Source organism: Mus caroli, chromosome 19, assembly GCF_900094665.2.
Source record: "Mus caroli chromosome 19, CAROLI_EIJ_v1.1, whole genome shotgun sequence".
In the NCBI taxonomy this organism is placed as follows: Eukaryota; Metazoa; Chordata; class Mammalia; order Rodentia; family Muridae; genus Mus; species Mus caroli.
The window spans coordinates 53,366,344-53,385,122 of record NC_034588.1 but is presented as its reverse complement, the minus strand read 5'-3'; the positions used below and the strand labels follow the sequence as shown (position 1 = coordinate 53,385,122).

At 49.9% G+C, this 18,779-nt stretch overlaps 1 protein-coding gene across 2 annotated transcripts in view; it reads right to left on the bottom strand.

The window, feature by feature from the left end:
• The window catches only part of Vwa2 (von Willebrand factor A domain containing 2), a 39,704-nt gene that overhangs the window by 1,994 nt on the left and 18,931 nt on the right, over positions 1-18,779 (bottom strand). For both annotated transcript variants that reach the window (XM_021152258.2, XM_029472652.1), the window contains exons 5-13: positions 16,466-16,575; positions 12,277-12,468; positions 8,626-8,759; positions 7,836-7,968; positions 6,684-6,739; positions 4,630-4,737; positions 3,263-3,835; positions 804-1,355; positions 374-499 (exon numbers count right to left, since the gene is read on the bottom strand). In XM_021152258.2, the coding sequence (XP_021007917.1) occupies positions 374-499; positions 804-1,355; positions 3,263-3,835; positions 4,630-4,737; positions 6,684-6,739; positions 7,836-7,968; positions 8,626-8,759; positions 12,277-12,468; positions 16,466-16,575 (1,984 nt within the window). The remainder of the gene's footprint in view (positions 1-373; positions 500-803; positions 1,356-3,262; positions 3,836-4,629; positions 4,738-6,683; positions 6,740-7,835; positions 7,969-8,625; positions 8,760-12,276; positions 12,469-16,465; positions 16,576-18,779) is intronic.

Genomic DNA, 18,779 nt, shown 5'->3' with positions numbered 1-18,779 from the left:
CCTCCCCACTGTCATGGCTGTTTGCAATGCACATGACTCCCAATGTAACAATTCTAATAGTCTGGATAGTAATGGTATTGCAATAGTAACATTCTAATGCTCTATACTGTTACACTGCTCACTCTGTCTCCTCCCTAAAATGGAAGCTTCATAAGGGCAGATTCTCTCTCTTATCCATCAGCCTGTATCTCCTACTCTAACCAAACCAAACCAAACAAAAATGGTCTGAGATATGTAAGACCCTTCCAAGTGTTTCATAGGGGAGTGAATTAAATGATTGAATGACCCAACCTGCCCCTTGCTGAGTCTGTAGAACTCAGCAGGACTAAGGAGACCACCCCCATCTGTGCTTGAACAGTAGGGATCCACTCACGGTTCTCACAGTGGGGGCCTTCCCAGCCACCCCGGCACTCGCATCGGTAACTGCCATTCTTCAGGACACAGGTGCCTTCATTCATGCATGGGCTCGGCTTGCAGAGGTTGACTGGCAGCCTGGCTTCTACAAAGGAGAATGTGCCCAGGTCTGGGTCAGACCCAAAAGCCCCTGTTCTAAGCAAGCTCAGCTCAATCTTAAAGTCTGTGGGGCTGGGTTAACATCTCAGTGTGGCCCATGGACCTGCAGCAACAGCTTAGCACACAGTCGGTAACACTGGACAAGTTTGTGGAGTTGTAGGGTTTAGCACATAAGCTCACACACAGCCAAGTGGGACTAGGGAGCTGTCCTCCTTATAGTAACGTGTGAAGGTCAGGCAAAGGTCCTGTCTCGAGAGGGCCCTAACAGACGTGTGCTTATCCCCACTCACCTCTACATAGCCACTCGATGAGCATGTCCTGATGGTACGGAAGGTCCGTGTAAGCTGCCACATGGATCAGGGAGTCTCGAGGACCGGCAAGCCTCCGTACTGCCTCCCTGAGGACGGCTCCCACGCTCATAACCAAGACTGAGATGCCACTGCCTCTCAGCTTCTGGGCAGGGACAGCTGCATCTTCTGCCCCACTCCCGCCTGTGAGCATCACCACGGCCTTGGGGACACCGGGGCGGGCACCCCTCTGGACCGTCATCACCTTGTCCTCAATGTGCAGCAAGGCTGTACCAGCAGAACCCACACCCCCTAGGTAGGGAGCCTGGCTCATGGCCCGCAACACGGCAGCCCGGGTGGGATGGGCGTCTAGCCCGAAGGCAGTCTGCACCCGGCTGCCATATACCACCAGGCCAACCTGTGTCACATCAGGATTCACATCAAACCGGAGGGTGCATTTCCTGATGAAGCTCTGCATTTGGGCAAAGTTCTCACGTCCCACGGAGGCAGAGGCATCCAACAGGAAGACCAGGTCCAGTGACCGCGCCTGGCAGCCTGGAGGAGCAAGCAAAATAGGTCCCTTGTCTAGATCTGGCTGGTACAGCAGGGCTGTTCTGGGATGGACAGAGTCCAAGCCAGCCAGTGTGCTGACTGCCCATGTAGCATCCACCCTCCTTACAATCACAGTTCATCCTTCCCTTAGAATATAGACATGAATACAAGTGGCTACCGTGATGACATTCCCAGCTTCCTGCTGAGAATGGCCACTAGGGGTGGCCATGCTGTAGTCCCCATCGAAGGGAATGTAGTTTCTAAGCTTGAAACTATAAATTCTAACGTGTCAGTGGGAGCTGCTTGACCTCAGCCTCCCTCCCCCATCTTTTTTTTTTAAATCCTTGCTGGCTTAGAAATGGTGACCTTGGGCCGCAGCTCTGAAGCCATGCGAAGCCAGGTCACTCACCTTTGATCTTTGAAAGAAGGACCCAGAATATGGGATTTTGAAGGCCCTAACTGCAGCAGGTGCGGCTGTACTTTCACCTGCCTCCTTACATCACGCAGTGCCTGCCCGCTGTGCACAGGGCTCTGCTATTATATCAAATAGGCTGATACCTGCCATCTATGGAGTGGTGATTTATGACATATGGGTAGGAAATGAACACAAATGTGGAATAGAGCCAGCAACACCAAGGGAAAGAAGGGGCTAAAGGGACAGCAAGACAAGATGTGACTAGCAAGGTGCTCAGGGAATCCCTGGGGAGGAGAGAGGTGAAGCTAACTGGCAGGCAGGATGCTTCTTAGCAGGGAGGCAGCTTCCTCAGTCTTCCAGTGTGTGCGAGAGCAGCAGCCAGACAGGAAGTACTCAGAAGCTGGTGGAAGGGGCTCGGGTTTCTTTCAGCCACATGGAGAGCCACTGGGATGGTTTAAATATGGAGTCAAAGGGTCTGGTGGTCTGATAATGTTAGCTTTTAAAAACCACACTGGGCACAAGGAAAACAGAGAACCCGCCACAACCCCTAGGGGAGACAGGCCCACTAACTCCCCGGTGAGGGGAGACAGGCCCGCTAACTCCCCGGTGAGGGCAATTTCTGGCTTTGGGAACAGGAGGATATCAAGTAAAAGCTAAGGAAATCTGAGCAAAGGCAGACTGTACTAAGTAACAATGTATCGATTTTGGTTTGTTAAATGCAACAATGACCTAGCCTAATGGATGGATACAGGAACCCTCTGCAATTGGCAAGTCTGTTATATATATATATATCTATCTGCCATAGGAGACTGGCCTAGAGGACAGGGTACAAGGGGCATGACAAGCCTCATCACCATTTTACAGAAGGAGGACTCTCACCTCGGGACCATCGCCAGTAACACGGTTTGGGGATGCTAAGTCCCACATGAGGCTCTTCCACTTAGCTCCCCAGGGAAGCACTGAAGTGCCCTCTTATCGATGTGTTCCAGCTCTGACATCTCGGGTACTAGCCCAGCCCCTGCATGGCCCTGCTTACTCCCAGGGCTACCATTTCCCCACTGAGTGCTGCTCACAAGCTCAGCCTCATAGGAAAGGAAACAGAATGAGCAGAGAAGTAGAGAAGGTATCACAACATGTTCACTTTGGTTGTGTTCGAGTGTGCAGCCGCAAGTGTGTGTGTGTGTGTGCATGTGTACACGTGTGTGTTCTAAGAATACACGTCTCTGACTCAGAACTCCTTAAGACTAATAACAATGATCAAGTGTAATTAGTAACAGTACCTGTAATCAGGTGCACGCTTAGACATGCCGAGTGTGCTTGCTTAGGCTTGTCCTATCTGTCCTCACAAGAAGTCCCCACAGAGTTCTACACTCAGGCCCCGATCCTAGTTCCCAGCACAGGCACTGAAGAAAAGAATGGCTGGTGGTGCCAAGAAGACAGACAGATGGACCTGTCTCCTGACAAGCCAGCCCTAGGTTAGCCTGCAGAGTTTTACCTGGCCGTGGCTGGCTGCAAAGCCTCCTCTGCAGCTCCGGGATTTGGCTGAACAGGTCCCGAGGGTCTGTGTGGACCATCACATGCTTCGGGCTACCAGTGATCTTCACCAGCTCTGCCTGCACGATCTCACTGCCCACGCCCAGGAGGAGTAGCTCCCGAGCCCTTGCGTGATCTGCTGGCCCAGCCACCTCATCCTGGGAGTGTGATTCAGTGAGCAGAACCACTACCCTGCGTGGCCTGTCCTGACCAGTCCTGCTGGCACTCCCAAAGCCGTGCTCTGCCACCTGGAGCAAGGCATGCCCGGTTAGGGTCGGGCCACCGCTGAAGGGAATGCTGTCAAGGCTCCTGATCAGGTCTGGCACATGCTGGTACTCCCCGACAGGCACCACCACCATTAGATCCCTGCCATAACTGGCTATCCCAACGCGGGCTCTGGAGTCCTCCCTCAACACGGCCTGCACAAAGCGCTTGACGAAGGCCTTGGCCCGCCGGAAGCCCTCCAGTGTGGTGCCTGCAGAACTGTCCAGCAGGAAGAGGACATCGATTCTGCATTCCAGGCTCAGTTTCGGGGCTGTTGGAATCACAGTGATATGCACTGTCACCTGGGGCCGCTGAAGTGTGCAGACCAACCCCACTCTAGATGTCTTTCAGCCACTTCAAGCACAAGAAACCTCCCAGAGAGATGCTGGAGCAGAGGGACTCAAGCCCCTAAGTATCCAGTGCTTGCCAGAGACTCAGATGTAGATTGCTTCCTGCCACCTCTGCTGAGGGACACAGTCCAAGTGCTTTGTATAAAGCAGAATGAGTTTATCCTCCAACTTTATTTCCCACTGTCCTTGAGTCCCGAGATGTCTTTGTCAGCTTTTAAGATCATGGAGACATGCTCCTATATTTCTTTTCGAAGCATCCCTATACGATTTACTTTTCCTATATGGATTTCCAATGAAGGCACCGCACACATGTATAAGTCACTTACCGAGTGTGCTGGGCGCTGTGCTAAGTACTTTACATAATCACAGCTCCCTATAAGCCGAGGCTTATAGAATCTTCACTGCATGGCTTTAAAATCAAAAGAAGTTAGGCCTTCTTGCTCCTTTTCCTCAGAAGAGATGAAACAAGCCATAGATAGGCTCAGACATTAGGCAGCAGCTATTTGACAGCTCTGCCAGGTGCCACCATTTGGATTAACGACACAGTGTCTGAGGCCGCACCAAATGACAGATCAGTGGGCTATGGGGAAAGAAGGTGGGTTGAAACTCTACCCGTTGCTTTCTACTCAGCAGGGAGCAGGGGACAACAGGAAGCATGAAGCCAGGCCTCACCTGCTCCCAGTGAGTCAGTCTGGGGAATCCCAAGTATACATACCACAGTTGACTTCCCCTCCGAATGCCAGTGGACAGAGACAGTGGTACCTATCCACGCCTTCTGGGATGCACGTGCCTCCATTTTGGCAGGGCTGGGAGTCACAGGGGCCTACCAGAGAGATTCCCGTTAAAAGCCAAGATGACAGGCAGAGAGGGCAGAGTACAGACTGAAGGTTGCTCTGGTGTTGTGCTCACACCATCTGGTAGGGAGAGCAGCAAAGCTCTCACAGCTAATACTCGGAGGAGGGACTCCGTGCAGCTGGAAGACCTTGGTAGGGCCCGTGCCAATGGGGTCAAGGATGGGGCCATGTTGCTGTGCTCCCTCTGTGGTATCAGGATGCTGGCCATCATTATCCAAGGCTTCTGAGAAGGCCCAGAGGGGCCCAGGGTTGCCATAACGACTGACTTGTGTTTTACCTGAGTTTTCTAAGGATGATGATCTCCATAGCAACAAGGTGAGGGCATGGCTGTGGGCTGAAGGGCCCCTTTCTTTGTTCAAGACCGACCTGGGGTTGCCTACGTACGGCTCCTGCCTCCTGACACAGAGAGCCATGAGCTTTTACGTGTGGCAGTCAGGCAGCCCAGTGATGAACGTAGCCACCTCTGCCTCTGTGGACATCTTAATTCACCTTCCTAAGCTCTGCCCTCCTCACACTTCTCCCACAATCAGCTGACACAAAGGAATCCGTGGGACATCCTGGTATGAGGCAAACGCTCTGGAGAGAGGCTAAGACATTTGCTTTTGAATGTGCACTGCATACTGCGGGTGATGCCTCCTCAAGGCTGGTGTGAAACACAGGAAAGCCAGCAAACGCCAAAGCAAGGCCCTTCTGAAGTGTCTGACAGATGGTACCCTGTAGCCACGAGCTGCCTGAGTTCCCTGCTCCCTATCATTTATTAAAATGAAGTTTAACACCCTCCCCACGGTCTTCCTCCCAAAGTCACAAAGAACACAAAGTATCTTTTTGCACTTGTGCAAGCTTACAGAATAGCTAGCTCAGGGTGTCACCATTAGGACCGACAAGCATTTTTTCTTCAAAACACCAGCATATTACCACTTACTAGCCACATTGCTGTGACTAAAGGATAGACTGATCAGTAGTCGACACTAGCAGCTTGAGCATCATGGGGAATTCTTGAGGGGTGGGGCTCAGAAACTATAGCCACAGGATCTACAGAGAGGCCTTTGACTGAGTATCAGCCATGGGGATGAGGCCTGTGTTAACCACAAAGCAAGGTTCCATTCTATCCTCCCTCGTAGCCACCCTAAGAACAGAAACAGGAAGCAGGAAGTCTCACTGAGGTCAGGTGACAGGTCAGGTGACCAGTCAGGGCAGAGCAGGGACTCAAGCTCAGGTCTCAGGGTCCTCATTTTCTGAACAGCCATGGCCTCTGAATTAGTTTCTCCTTCATATCAGGGACCAGTAACGGGGGCTTCAGTACTTGGAAAGGATGTGTCCAGGGGCTTGCCTGACCCAGGCTCACATCCCTCACTCTCTGCCTGGAAATGCTCCTTCCCTCACTGGGGAGTGGCAAACCCACAAAAAGACAAACACCACACAGGGTGGTTTGTGCTTGCAGGACAGTGGGAGGGCAATGAGGGCACCCTGGGGACCCTGGTGAATGGTGCTTAATAGTGTTGATAATTCTTCCTGCTTGGGACTAATGCTGAAAGGGATCTCAATAGGATCCCATGAATGAGGCCCGCTATGGTGCACAGTGGCAGAGAGAAACTGTAGACCGCAGGCAAATGTAACTCCACTTGACCAAGGTGAAAACGCTCAGGCATCTCCCCAGGTTTAACATTAGACATAAGGCACCTGTGAAGTTGTTCCTCCGTGTGTTTCTCACCGACGAAAAGCACACTGGTTAATGGGGTAATTCCAAAGCCACCAACCCACCCGCAGCAAAGCTATGCCGCTGAGCAGATGAAGGCCAAACACCCACCCCTCCTGCCCCGGGATTCATCCCAACCCCACATCTGCTCAGGACTGTCAGGGTCCCTCTATAAACCAGTCTCAAAGAGAGTTTGTGGGTCAAAGAGGCAAAGCATACCTGGACAGATGGTTCTGTAGCAGTTGGCGGGGTGTGTCTGGAACACTCTCTTCCAGCTACAATTCAAGAAATGCAGTGGTAGGAAACGTGAAGGTTTCAGAGATCCCAGCACTAAGCACTCCTTTCCTGCTTGAGACTATCCGGACTCTTATTTGTAGATTAAGTAGGGAAAGTTTCAAATGAACCAGATCCCCCATCCTCCTCCCCCCCCCAATTTTTTTTTTTTTTTTTTTTTTAGTCAGGTGTCATATTAAAAGTAAAAAATGTAGCCAGGTGTGGCGGTGCATAGCACACACAAGGCAGAGGTAGGTGGATCTCTAAGTTCAAGACCAGCCTGGTCTACAGAGTGAGTTCTAGGATAGCTAGGACTACACAGAGAAACCCTGTCTTGAAAAACAAGTAACAAAAATGTTAGAAATAAATGTGTGCAAAATTCCCATCTGGGAACAGATTTAGCACTGCCGCCACCACTGCCACCACCATTACAGTGCCGGGAGGGGGATTCTGGGAGTAGGCTCTGGGTCTGGATTCTGCTATGTGACCAGGCACATTCTCTCCATCCCTGGTCTTCACTTCCCTCTTCATATAAGAACTCTCAGTCATTCTCACATGGGGTTGTGGAGCTCAGATGATGAAGGGGTGGCTTGAATAACCATAGTGCCAGGCTACCTCAGCATCCCAGCCCCAGCCATTCACCCTGCTGCTGCTCTCTCTGTTCTAGACCAGTGTTCCCCCAAAAACCTCAAAGCTCAAAGAGGATTTGAAAACCACCATACTTGATGTTTTCCTGAGTCCTCTCGGACACACTAGCATTCTGTGGTAACACAAAAGTCACCATTCTTGGAACAGCCGTGTGCCAGGTGTCTCCCTCCACACTGCAGCCAAAGCAGAACAGGCTTGGGATCTGAACACTGGCCATCTGACCCCAAAGCCACCACTGCCCCTCCCCAGTCCTGAGAGCTCTGCTATGGCAGAAAGCGTTCCTCGCTGCTGGATAGAAAATTCCATTCCGGACCTCTTCTTCTGTCTCTCATTTTTTCTGTTACAAATTGTCCAGCCATGTCCAGCATCGGAACCCAAAGTGCTAATCCCCCTGCCGCTTTAGAGCACTCAGAATCATGGGGACTCTGCCCACAGACCCTGTGGACCAACCTGTAGAAGGGACAGGGCACAGCCAGCACAGTGTCTGCTTGCCTTGATCCTCTCCAGCACAAGGCATTGCCAGCAAGCTCCCTGACGGTCTCCAGCGTCCTCCGCTCACAGGGATGAGGTTCCATCCTGCAGTCTGTGTCAGAAGACACACACACATACACACACACACACACACACACACACACACACACACACACACACACNACACACACACACACACACACACACACACACACACACACACACACACACCGTAAGACAAGGGATGCTGTTTGCCTCAGCCCCCATTCCCCAGAGTGGCTGCCATGGGGTCTGACTCTACCCCTTGCTGTGCACTCCATAGCCTCTCTCAGGGCAGAGCACTGATATGAAGCAGTGTCTGGATGTCCTCTGTCCCAGGCTTCACTCACAGCACACACAGGCACTTTCTGTCTGAATGTCACTGTAGGTCTGGGGTGGACCTAGATAGGTATCCTAAGCCCAAAGCATCCCTGTGTTCCTCCAGGCAGCCAAGAGATGTGGACTTGGTTCGTCTCCTCAGCAGGGAAAAGAGCCCTACCAAGTCTAACCTTAAACCCCAGACCCCTTATCCTACAGACATAAGCTTAGAACTCCAGTTGGGAAACCCACAAATATAGCCATAAGGAAACAGAATGGAGCAACCAGGACAGGGGCTGCCTGTTTTTCTTATCCACCCTTCCTGGGAGGCTCTGGCCTCAAGAGCCCTGTTCAGCCCATGTTTTAGTCTGTAAGGCTCAAGGCTATTCCCTTGTAGACTGGTAAGTCCTACCTGGATCAGCAGTGGTGCAGAGTGCAGAGCTGCTGAGGGTGCTGAGGAGGCCATTGGTGGCATCCTCCACTTGCTCAGCCAACAGCACATGCTGGTCCTTCGGCTCACTGGCCAGCGTGAGCAGCTCGTCCCACCTGCGGGGGAAATTCTGACAGCTAGTACCATGCCCTCCCTCCTCTTCCTGCCTACCTAGCTCCTGGGCCACAGTGCCATCCCACTGACCCAGCTGTCACTTCATAGCAACTTCATCTGTCTAGGTGACACTGAGAAGTAAACTCAGGAAGTTCAGCTACAGTGTACCCTGTTCTAAACGCCTTGTCCTCAAACCCACCTGCTCATCGGCAAGACAAAGTGTTACAGCTGATAAGGATAACAACTCCGGGACTTTGGGAATTCGTTACATAGTTGCACACACAAACTTATACATATGTAACTTTTCATTTGTTGCCTAATCCTTTCTATTTGTTTTTTTTAAGTTAAATATTGTTAAAATCCATCAGAAAGCAAACGAGAGAAAGTTGTTTAAAATGAGAAAGAGAGCAAGCAAGGCGGGCCAGGTGACAACAGAACTCTAAGATAGGAAAGAGACCCAAGGCAACCAAGGCCAGCACTCTGCTGCCGTGGAATCCTTCAGTGCACTCTGCTGCCACAGAATCCTTCAGTGCCCAGAAGACATTATCACCGGTGCCCAGGACAAAATGGTAAGCAGATGACCCTAAGTCACGAAAAAGAGATCTTTGTGTAATAAGACAAAGCAAATAAATGCTAATTTCACTTTTCGTTTGTTTTAAGAGCCAGTGAGAGGCTCAGCAGGTCAGGGTGCCATGCCAAGCCTGATGACCTGACTTTGATCTCTGGGACCCGCATGGTAGAGAGGGAGAATAGACTTCCACAGTTGTCCTGACCTCAAGTGTACCTTGGCAAGCATGTGTGCCCAGACCCTGGTGCAGAGAAATAGTTTATAAATTAATGAAAAGGAGGGAGTCTGTGATGTGAAGGAAAGAAATGTTGAAACTCAGCCAGACAGGAAGAGAAAGTCATCATGCTGCAAACTTGACTAGTGTTTGTTTAACTCTTCAGCTTATTCGACTCCACACAGGTTAAACTTTCAACCAGTACCCAGTTATCCCTTGGCATACAGAAGGGGGCTTCTCAGATGTGGCCTGATGGTCCCCCCTCCACTGTTTTGGCCCAGCAGCAGACTTTCTCAAAAGTTGCCCAAGAAATTCAGGTGCTAACTAGAGTGGAGAAGCGTCACAAAGAGGCTCAACCAGCAGGAAAGGGGGCTGGAGATGGAATGAGCACTCTTTCAGATGGCTTCCTGGTCTTCCTCTCTTTATTCTCTGCCATGTTAGGAAATGGCATTGCCATTCACTCTAGGGATCAGGCCAGGACTCTCCATTCTCCACTCCCAGTGCACATGTGACTCTACAGCCATTATTACCCTGCTTGTCCTTTACCACACACCTCAGGTCCAGCCGTGCCCCAGTATGCCCCAGCACACCCCAGTGTGCCCCACTGACCCCCCCTGCCCCTGCCAGTGTGCCCAGCATACACCAGGAAGTTAGTGCTTTGAACATAACTGTCTCTGGTCTGAGCTGTGAGATGGTGGTGTGTGCCTTTAATCCCAGCACTTGGGAGGCAGAGGCAAGCAGATTTCTGATTTCGAGGCCAGCTTGGTCTACAAAGTGAGTTCCAGGACAGCCAGGGCTATACAGAGAAACTCTGTCTCGAACAACAACAACAACAACAACAACAACAACAACAACAACAACAACAAAAACTGTCTCTGGTCTGAGTTGCTCTAAAATCTCCTCCCTAGGTCCTCAGCCAGTGTGACCACATGAAAATGCCATTTCTGTCGAACATCACCCCCTGTCCCCAGAGCTTTTCATGGTACTCACAGTAAATGCCAAAGCCTTCAGCAACATCCACAACAGGGTTTTAAAATAGAATTTGAGTGTGAGTGTCTGTGTGTGTGGTACGTGTGTGCATATGTGGTGTGGTGTATGTGTGTGTCTATACTTGCAGTTTAGGTATGAATACGTATGTATGTGCCTACGTGTGTGTATGTAGTTGTATGTATGTGTGCGTGTGTGTGCCTACACATGTGTGGTATGTATACGTATGTGTGTGCCTATGTCTGTGTGTATGTGTGTAGTGTGAGTGTGTATGTGTATGTGTGAGTGTGTGTGTGTGTGTGTGTGTGTGAGTGTGTGTGTGTGTGTGTGTGTGTGTGCATGCGGATGTGTGTTCTGAAGCCACAGGAAGATGTTAGTTGTTTGGCCCTATCTCTCCCCCTTGCTCTCCCAGACAGCAGCTCATTGAGCTTGCTGAGCTGTTGTTAGGCTGACAGCTAGCAACTCCCACAGACCCTCCTGTCACTGTCCCTATAGCTCTGGGGTTACAGGTTGCTGAGAATCTAAGCTCAGGTCCTCACACTTGCCCAGCAAGCACTCTCATCCAGGGAACCATCTCCCTGCCACCCACAGCAGAGTGGCTTCCCCCCACACCCACCCCTGTCCCCGGCCGCTCCATCTACCATATTTCCTATGTGCTTGGTCCCTGCTCCTACCCATAGCAAGCTACTTAAACTGCCTTGGGGCTTTGCTACTACCTGTCATGTTTGTTCTTAAAAATCAAACAAACAACTCCTCGGAGCAGCCTTGGCAGCCCCCTTCGACCAAAGCTGCTCTCCCTGTGCGATCAGCCCTCACCTGCTTGGCCTTCTGTTTGCACCTGAAATCACATTTCCTACATAGGCGTCCATTCATTTACTATATCCTCTTTCCCATGAGATAATGGATGGGATAGATGGGATAGTCTAGTCTATTCCAAGACTAGCCTAGTGTCAGCACGAGGAGGAAACCTATTCTAATAGTCAGAAAAGAAGAATAAGACGAAAGAAATTCCTAAACAGAAGCTTGTTGGCCGGCCCAGAGTCATGTCACCTACAACTTACAACTAGAGACCCAAGGACTAGGAACCATACCTGTTTTTTAAGGCTGAGAGCATTGGGGGCATGTGACCTTCTCTTCTAGGAAGGCAGATTTGCTCAACACCTGGTTGAGGGTGGCTGGAGGAGGGTGGTGGATCTCACGTAGACTCCCAGCCACTGTCAGCTGGGGTGTACACATGACTGGGCTAGCAGAAGCTGGAGACCCACCTGCCTCCCAGCATGGAGATGTGATGTGGGCTGGAATGTTGCTCATCACCCCCACTCCTTCTTTCTCAGAAGACCAGACTGAGAGGACTGAGAGAGCTTGAGAGATGCGTGGTGGGCAGAGCAGAGCTGAGCAGTACTGAATTCCACGGCTCCTGCCCCCGAGGGGTGGGAAGCTCACACACATGGCGAAATGAGTTGATTCTATTGATTTATGTTTTTGTCAAGTGAGCTTACTTTCTGACACTTACAACCAAATGTTCAGATAAAAGAAGAGGGTAGCATGAAACCTCAATGCTTCTGAAGGTTGGGTGTGCTATGCACTAGAGCCAGAATAGCAAAACAAGGGGGACGGGGCTCAGGGGAGACACATAAAGACCAGTCAGTCTTCCCAGATCCCCAGTCTTTGCTGCAGCTGGGAAGGCTCTGGCAGGCTCTTGCAGGCACACTGGCCCCACTACCTGAAGCTCACTGAGGCATTTACTTACCTGGGAAAACGGACTCCTACGGCAAATACGACGATGCCCCTTTCTCTCAGCTGCTTAGCTGGGAGAGCCACGGGCCCCTGGGACTTGCCATCCGTGATGATGATAAGAATCTGGGGCACAGAGCCATTTCTGCCTCCCGGGAACCCTCTGCTCAGGCGTTTCAGGGCTAGGCCCGTCTCTGTGCGTCCACCTCTGAGGACAGGGGGAGAAACAAGAAAGAAGTCATTGGGGGGAGGGGGGTGAAGCTGGGAGGGACCCCAGAGGCAAATGGGTTCCTGTTAATAGGGAACAGCAGTGACTCCTAGCCAAGGCTCAAAGGTTCCACTCCACTGTGCACCCCCAATGACGTCTTCCTTGTTTGGAGTAGTGGCACAGGCATGCCGTGATTTGCATGTGGGAGACAGAGGACATCTTGCAAGCGTTGGCTTTCTCTTTTTACCACACGAGCCCCAGGAACTGGAATCAGGCCATCAGGCATGGCAGGCATCAAGTGCCTCTATGTGCTGAGCCATCACATTGGCCTCTGGCCTCTGGTGTTCTGAATGTTTCTGATATCATGCCATGAATCACAATATTCTCAGTGAAGCTGGAAAGGGAGGCTCAACGAGTCATTTTAGAGGGGTGGAAAGAGGAGGGGATGGCTGGCTGAGTGGGGCCCAGTCTACCATATACATACATGACACACATGGCATACACGAGGCAGAACTAGACCAGACACTAGATAAACCTCTAGTGTGCCTCTCTGTGGCTATTCTGTGCAATTGGGAGAGTATTGAAAATTAACCTTTTAAATCAAAGCTACCCAAATTGTCTTAATTTAAACCATCTAAAAAAAAAAGTCAAGATGGTTCCCAGGGGACCCCTAGGATTCTGCTGCACCCTGTGCGGTACCTGGAGGGTGCTGGGTAACACAGGTGAGCTGACAGAGAGAGGCCTTTGACTGGAAAGGGACCTGGGGCTCAGGACCTTCACAAGAGAAACTGGGAGCAATGAGTGGCTGGGCCAAGGGACCTGAGCAGGACATCACTGGACTCTCTGTCTAGGACAGGGACAGTAGAGAGCAGAGCCAACCCAGAGCTCAGAGTTGAATAAGTCAAACTCATTCTTCTATGAGAGCTGGTGGGAACAGGGTATATGATGTGTGTGTGTACCTAAATATACATGTATGTGTACAGAGCACAGTCTCATACAGATTATATACTTATAACACACACACACACACACACACACACACACGCACGCACGCAAAATGTGTCTGTATACATATATGCATGAGCAACTTTTCATAGAAGCCCATTTATCATTCTGTCATGACCCTACTGTAGAGGGCCGTGCGGGAGGAACGACAAATAGCTTTAAAACTCATGGAATGTGGCTCACTAGTTACCACATTCACATGGGTGTGGGCCTCAGTGCAGCACAGCCCTGAGGACCACACATCCTGAGGACTTCACGCTGTTATAGAGTTCTGCTCTGCTTGCTATCCTCACATCCCACTTAATCTAAGAATTGTATGGAGACTTTAAGGAGTGTTCCAGTCCCTCACTGGGCGGTATCTCTGGCACTCACAGTACTAATGCTTGATCTCTCTCAGGCACTGCTGCTGGAGCAGATTAAGGATGCTCTTACCACCCTAGGAAAGGACTCAGAGATGCAGTTTGTCACGTAGGACTAACACCTTTAGAAAGCATCTGGGAAAATAAAATTGTTAGTGAAACTAGATTGAGATTTTTTTTTTTTTTAAATCCAGGCTCCGATGTAGAAAATCTGAGGAGACCATTTGAAGTTCAGAAAGGCGCCTTTTATGGTCAGGAAACAAGAACAATGGCAGCACTGGATGCCATTGACTTCACTGAGGCTGGACTGGTGACGACTGATTTCTTATACCCGTCTTTGCTCTCAGTTTCCTGATCTGATTTGATAAGACATGCTGGTGAGTATATGTGCATCCTGAAGATTTAAAGTAGATATGAATGGGGTTTTTTTTATATGAAAGTTTAGATTTGTGGTTCTTTTAAGATTCTTTTCTTAAGATATAGTTATTTATTTTATGTATGTGAGTACACGTTGTAAGCTACCATGTGGCTGCTGGGAATTGGACTCAGGACCTCTGGAATAGCAGTCAGTTGTCTTAACCACTAAGGCATCCCTCCAGCCCCCTAAGATTCTTACAAGATTACTTTTAAAGATAACTAGTAAAATAATTACTCCTTTCTTTGTAACCACAATTTGCTGTCTGCTAGTAAGAGAAACTGGCAGAGAAAACTACCTTGCTTGGTTGCACTTTGTTAATGTATAACAAGTTGCTTAGTTACGAATGTAATATTACTTCTTGTAAAGGTATTGGGGGAACACATTGTTTTTCACAATCATTCACTAGAAAACTAAAATGACATCACAATGTAATTGTATACTGCTGAAAAAGATATTGCTGGGATATGTAAGTGACGGAAGAAAGAATAAAGTATGGATGGCTGGAACATTGTTCCTTCCATCCATCAATTGTGTGTGTGTGTGTGTGTGGTATGTATGTGGTGTGTGGTGTGGTGTGTGTGTGTGGTGTGTGTCTGTGTGTGTGTGTATGTGGTGTGTGTGTGGTATGTATGTGGTATGTGGTGTGTGGTGTGGTGTGTGTGTGTGTGTGTGTGTGTGTGAAATGCCTGGAGCCTGCTTCCTGGAGCATTGCTTGAAGCATTATATGTGAATGTGTATATGTCTGTCTGTAGCTATGTATGTATGTATGTATGCATGTATGTTTGTATGTATGAATACATGTATGTATGTATGTATGTGTATGTTTGTGTGTATAAAGTGATTGGATGTTGCCTTTTATTTCATCCACTCTCTGTTCTCTGTGTGTGGGCATGCGCACGTGTGTGTGAATTTTCTCTTTCCTTCTCAAGGTGTTAAAAGAGCTCATACTTTTTTTCCCACTGGCCACAGGCATTGCCAGCCCCAGTAAATTAAGCTTTGTTCTCTCAGAAAAAAATGTCTGCTGAGTGACTTCTCTAATTGCTGGCTGCCACTGGCAGCAGCCCAGGTAAGTAGCTGGGTCCACTCTATCAGTGGCTCTGAGCGCTGACCCCCAACGGCTGCCTGCCTCAATTTACCCACCACGTGGACACCTGGCACCCTACCATATGCACACATTTTTGCATTGTGTATGCAGATGAGCACATTATCAACTCTCCCCGATCTTACAGCATCCTCAGTAACCGAAAGGAAATTGTTCTTTTCAGAATGTAAATAAAGTGCAGCTTCGAGAAGTATGGTGACCCTCCCAACTGAGAGGGCTCCATGGATAGCTGAGGCTGGACCTCATATCCCAACTGAGAGGGCTCCATGGATAGCTGAGGCTGGACCTCATATCCCANAACTGAGAGGGCTCCATGGATAGCTGAGGCTGGACCTCATATCCCAACTGAGAGGGCTCCATGGATAGCTGAGGCTGGACCTCATATCCCAACTGTGAGGGCTCCATGGATAGCTGAGGCTGGAACCTAACATTCTTCCCATAACCTCACATGCTTCACCCTAGCAGGACCTTCAGTAACCCTCTGTTCCATGTAACTGACAATTACATAGCAAACTCTTTCAAACTAATGTTTTCAATTCCCACCTGGGTGTCATCCTGTAATGAAAAGAGCAGCCCTGAGAATCGCCAACCGTGCATAGCTGGGGCCTGAGGTGAGGAAGCCCAAACCTTTCAAGGAAGCAGTTTTCACTGAAAGTTAGCTTCACTAAGTGTGGTGGTGCACACCTTTAATTCCAGAACTCAGGGAGGCAGAGGCAGGTAGATCTCTGTGAGTTCAGGGGGAGTTCTGAGCCAGCCTGGACTATGCAGTGGACACTGTTTAAAAGAAGGAGGAGGAGGGGGGGAGAGGAGGAGGGGGAGGAGGAGGAAGAGGGGGGGAGGAGGAAGAGGGGGAGGAGGAGGAAGAGGGGGAGGAGGAGAAGGAGGAAGAGGAGGAAGAAGAAGTGAACAAGGAGGAAGAGGAGAGGGAGGAAGAAGAGAAGAAGAAAAGGAGGAGGAGGAAAAGGAGGAGAAGAAGAAAGAGAGGAAGAAGGAGGAGGAGGAGGAGGAGGAGGGAGGGAGGGAGGGAAAGAAGGAAGGAAAGAAGGACGGACGGATGGACGGAAAGAAGGACAAAGCTTCAGTGTCTGCATGGAGCGCTCCCAGTACACTTACTTGAAAACTATCCCCTTGATGTTCTCCTTCACTTCCTGTCGAGTTGAGAAGGAGTCCAAGGGGAATTCCAGACGAGGAGTGGAACCAAACTGCAAGGCTCCGACTCTGACCTGTGGGAGGGGACAAGGTCAGAGGCCCCAGAGATCTCAGTCAAATCATGAACACTTCGCAGAAGAAAGATGGACATCTGTCTCTTGGCCACGCAACAAATTCTGTGTGGCAGCTCTGGCCATCCTCCCTTGAAACGTAGTTCTGCAGACCAGCTGGAGAATCTGGGAGGAGGTGGTCAAATATGCCTGGTGCCCCGATCTGCCGTTAGTCATCTTGAAGTACTCGCCTCAGAAGGCAGCTGCCCATCTGGCAGCTATCCCCGCTGGACTGCAAGCAGCTTTAGGTGAGGCTCTGCTTGCATCTCCCAAAGGCTTCCTGGCTCACGTGCTACTGTGTATAAACTCATGAGTCATATCACCTCTCCACGGGGGCCCAGTTGATGCCCACATAACTAAGGTCACACTAAAGTATACAAATGACACTGTGAAAGGCTTTCCACCCAAGACCACAAGGAGAGGAAGCTTGGGTCCCCGAACTTGCAGCATCTGGACTTCTCCAAAGAACCATTATACTGCTTGCCTCTTCTGGAGAGGATACAGACTGGTAGCAAAATGCTTTCAAATCCTGCAGAAGACTCCACAGCCACCAAACCCCTGTACCTCACTAATGACCCACTCCTGCCCAAGCCAGAAAAAGGCCAAGATTCTAGACCAGTAAGTCAAACTGGAGACAGTCAGCTCACAAGAGACAAGCAATAGTGGATCTGGAGGTTCAGGGATGGAAATGGAGAGATGACAGGTTGAGATTCCTAATTAAGGAGGCCATAGGAGAAAACCTGACACATGCCTCACGAAACTGGACCCAGGAGGCTGAGCATCCAGAGCGATGGCCTAACTATCTCCTAGTCCTCAGCTCTCCAAACCCCAAAGGTACCACACGCTCAGTAGGCCAGCTCTGGCAAAGACTTTAAGTGGGCAAAGACACTACTGGAGTTCCTAGTGTAACCCCTTAGCTGGCTTAGCACTCGGAAGACAATGACTTGATGCTCTGGGTCAGCCAGATGGTGCCACAGATGGGGAGCTGTTGGCAGCTAAAAGCAGAAAGGCTTGGGGAAATGGATGCTGTGGGCCATAGCCATGGGGCAACTTTGAGAAGCCCAGAGGAAGGAAGCCTGCCACAGTTTCCTTAGAAAACGATGTGAAATATGACCTCAAGCCAGTAGAGAAGACTTACTGCTCAGCCAGGTACCGAAATGACTGGAAAGACCACCACAAACTCAAGGAGACACTGAATGGATGCATGCTGAGTATCTCAAACTGGAGCATTCAGAAAGAACTCTTGGGAGAATTCCCTTGTTTGCCAGGAACTCACATCCAGTCTTCAATGTTTTACAGGTTGTGAAGTCTGATAAATCTGAGGGCTTGGAACAAACTTCCACACAGTCACAGGTTAAGACAAAGCAGAGAGGATTTACAGCTCACGGAGGCCAGGGTTAGTTCCTCCATGTGTCAAAGGACAACAAGACAGCAGAAAACGGGACAAAGATACGATCAAAGGTCAAGAAGGGGAAGCGAATGGTTCTTTAATGGCGGAACATTTGGGCTTAGGAAAACAAGACCATCAGCTCAAGAAAAAGAGATACCGTGTCTGCAAAGGGAACTATTTATTCTCTACCATTGTGGGTAGGGATGTAAGCTGGTGTCACATCTAAGGAGGGCATCGTGCCCTAAAAATGCACAGGGGGATTATCCCACAGATACTCTTCCACACAGTGAACAGGGCATTCATAAGATTACAGTGTATCTGTAATAGCAACGGTCCATCAATAGGGGCTGGCTCATTAGTCCTGGTAAATCCTTGCGATAGACTAATTGGCAAATTATCTACAATGTCTATATACGCACATATATGGAGATGATGAGATTTCCAAGACAATATGATATAGAAAGGTGAGAGTCAGAGAGTAATGAGTAAACCTATGCTAACGTTTATAGAAAAGGAGAAAATGGAAGCGCACCTTCCCGTATCGGCACAAAGCGGGTCTGCAAGGGGACTTGGAACAGGAGGGTGGGTCAGTGATCAAGTAAGTACGGGATCCATGATCAGTCTGAGCAGGCCGGGGAGAGGGATCCAGTGACCAATCAGAGCAGGCAGGGGGTGGGGGGAGGGATCCAGTGACCAATCAGAGCAGGCGGGGGAGAGGGATCCAGTGACCAATCAGAGCAGGCGGGGGAGAGGGATCCAGTGACCAATCAGAGCAGGC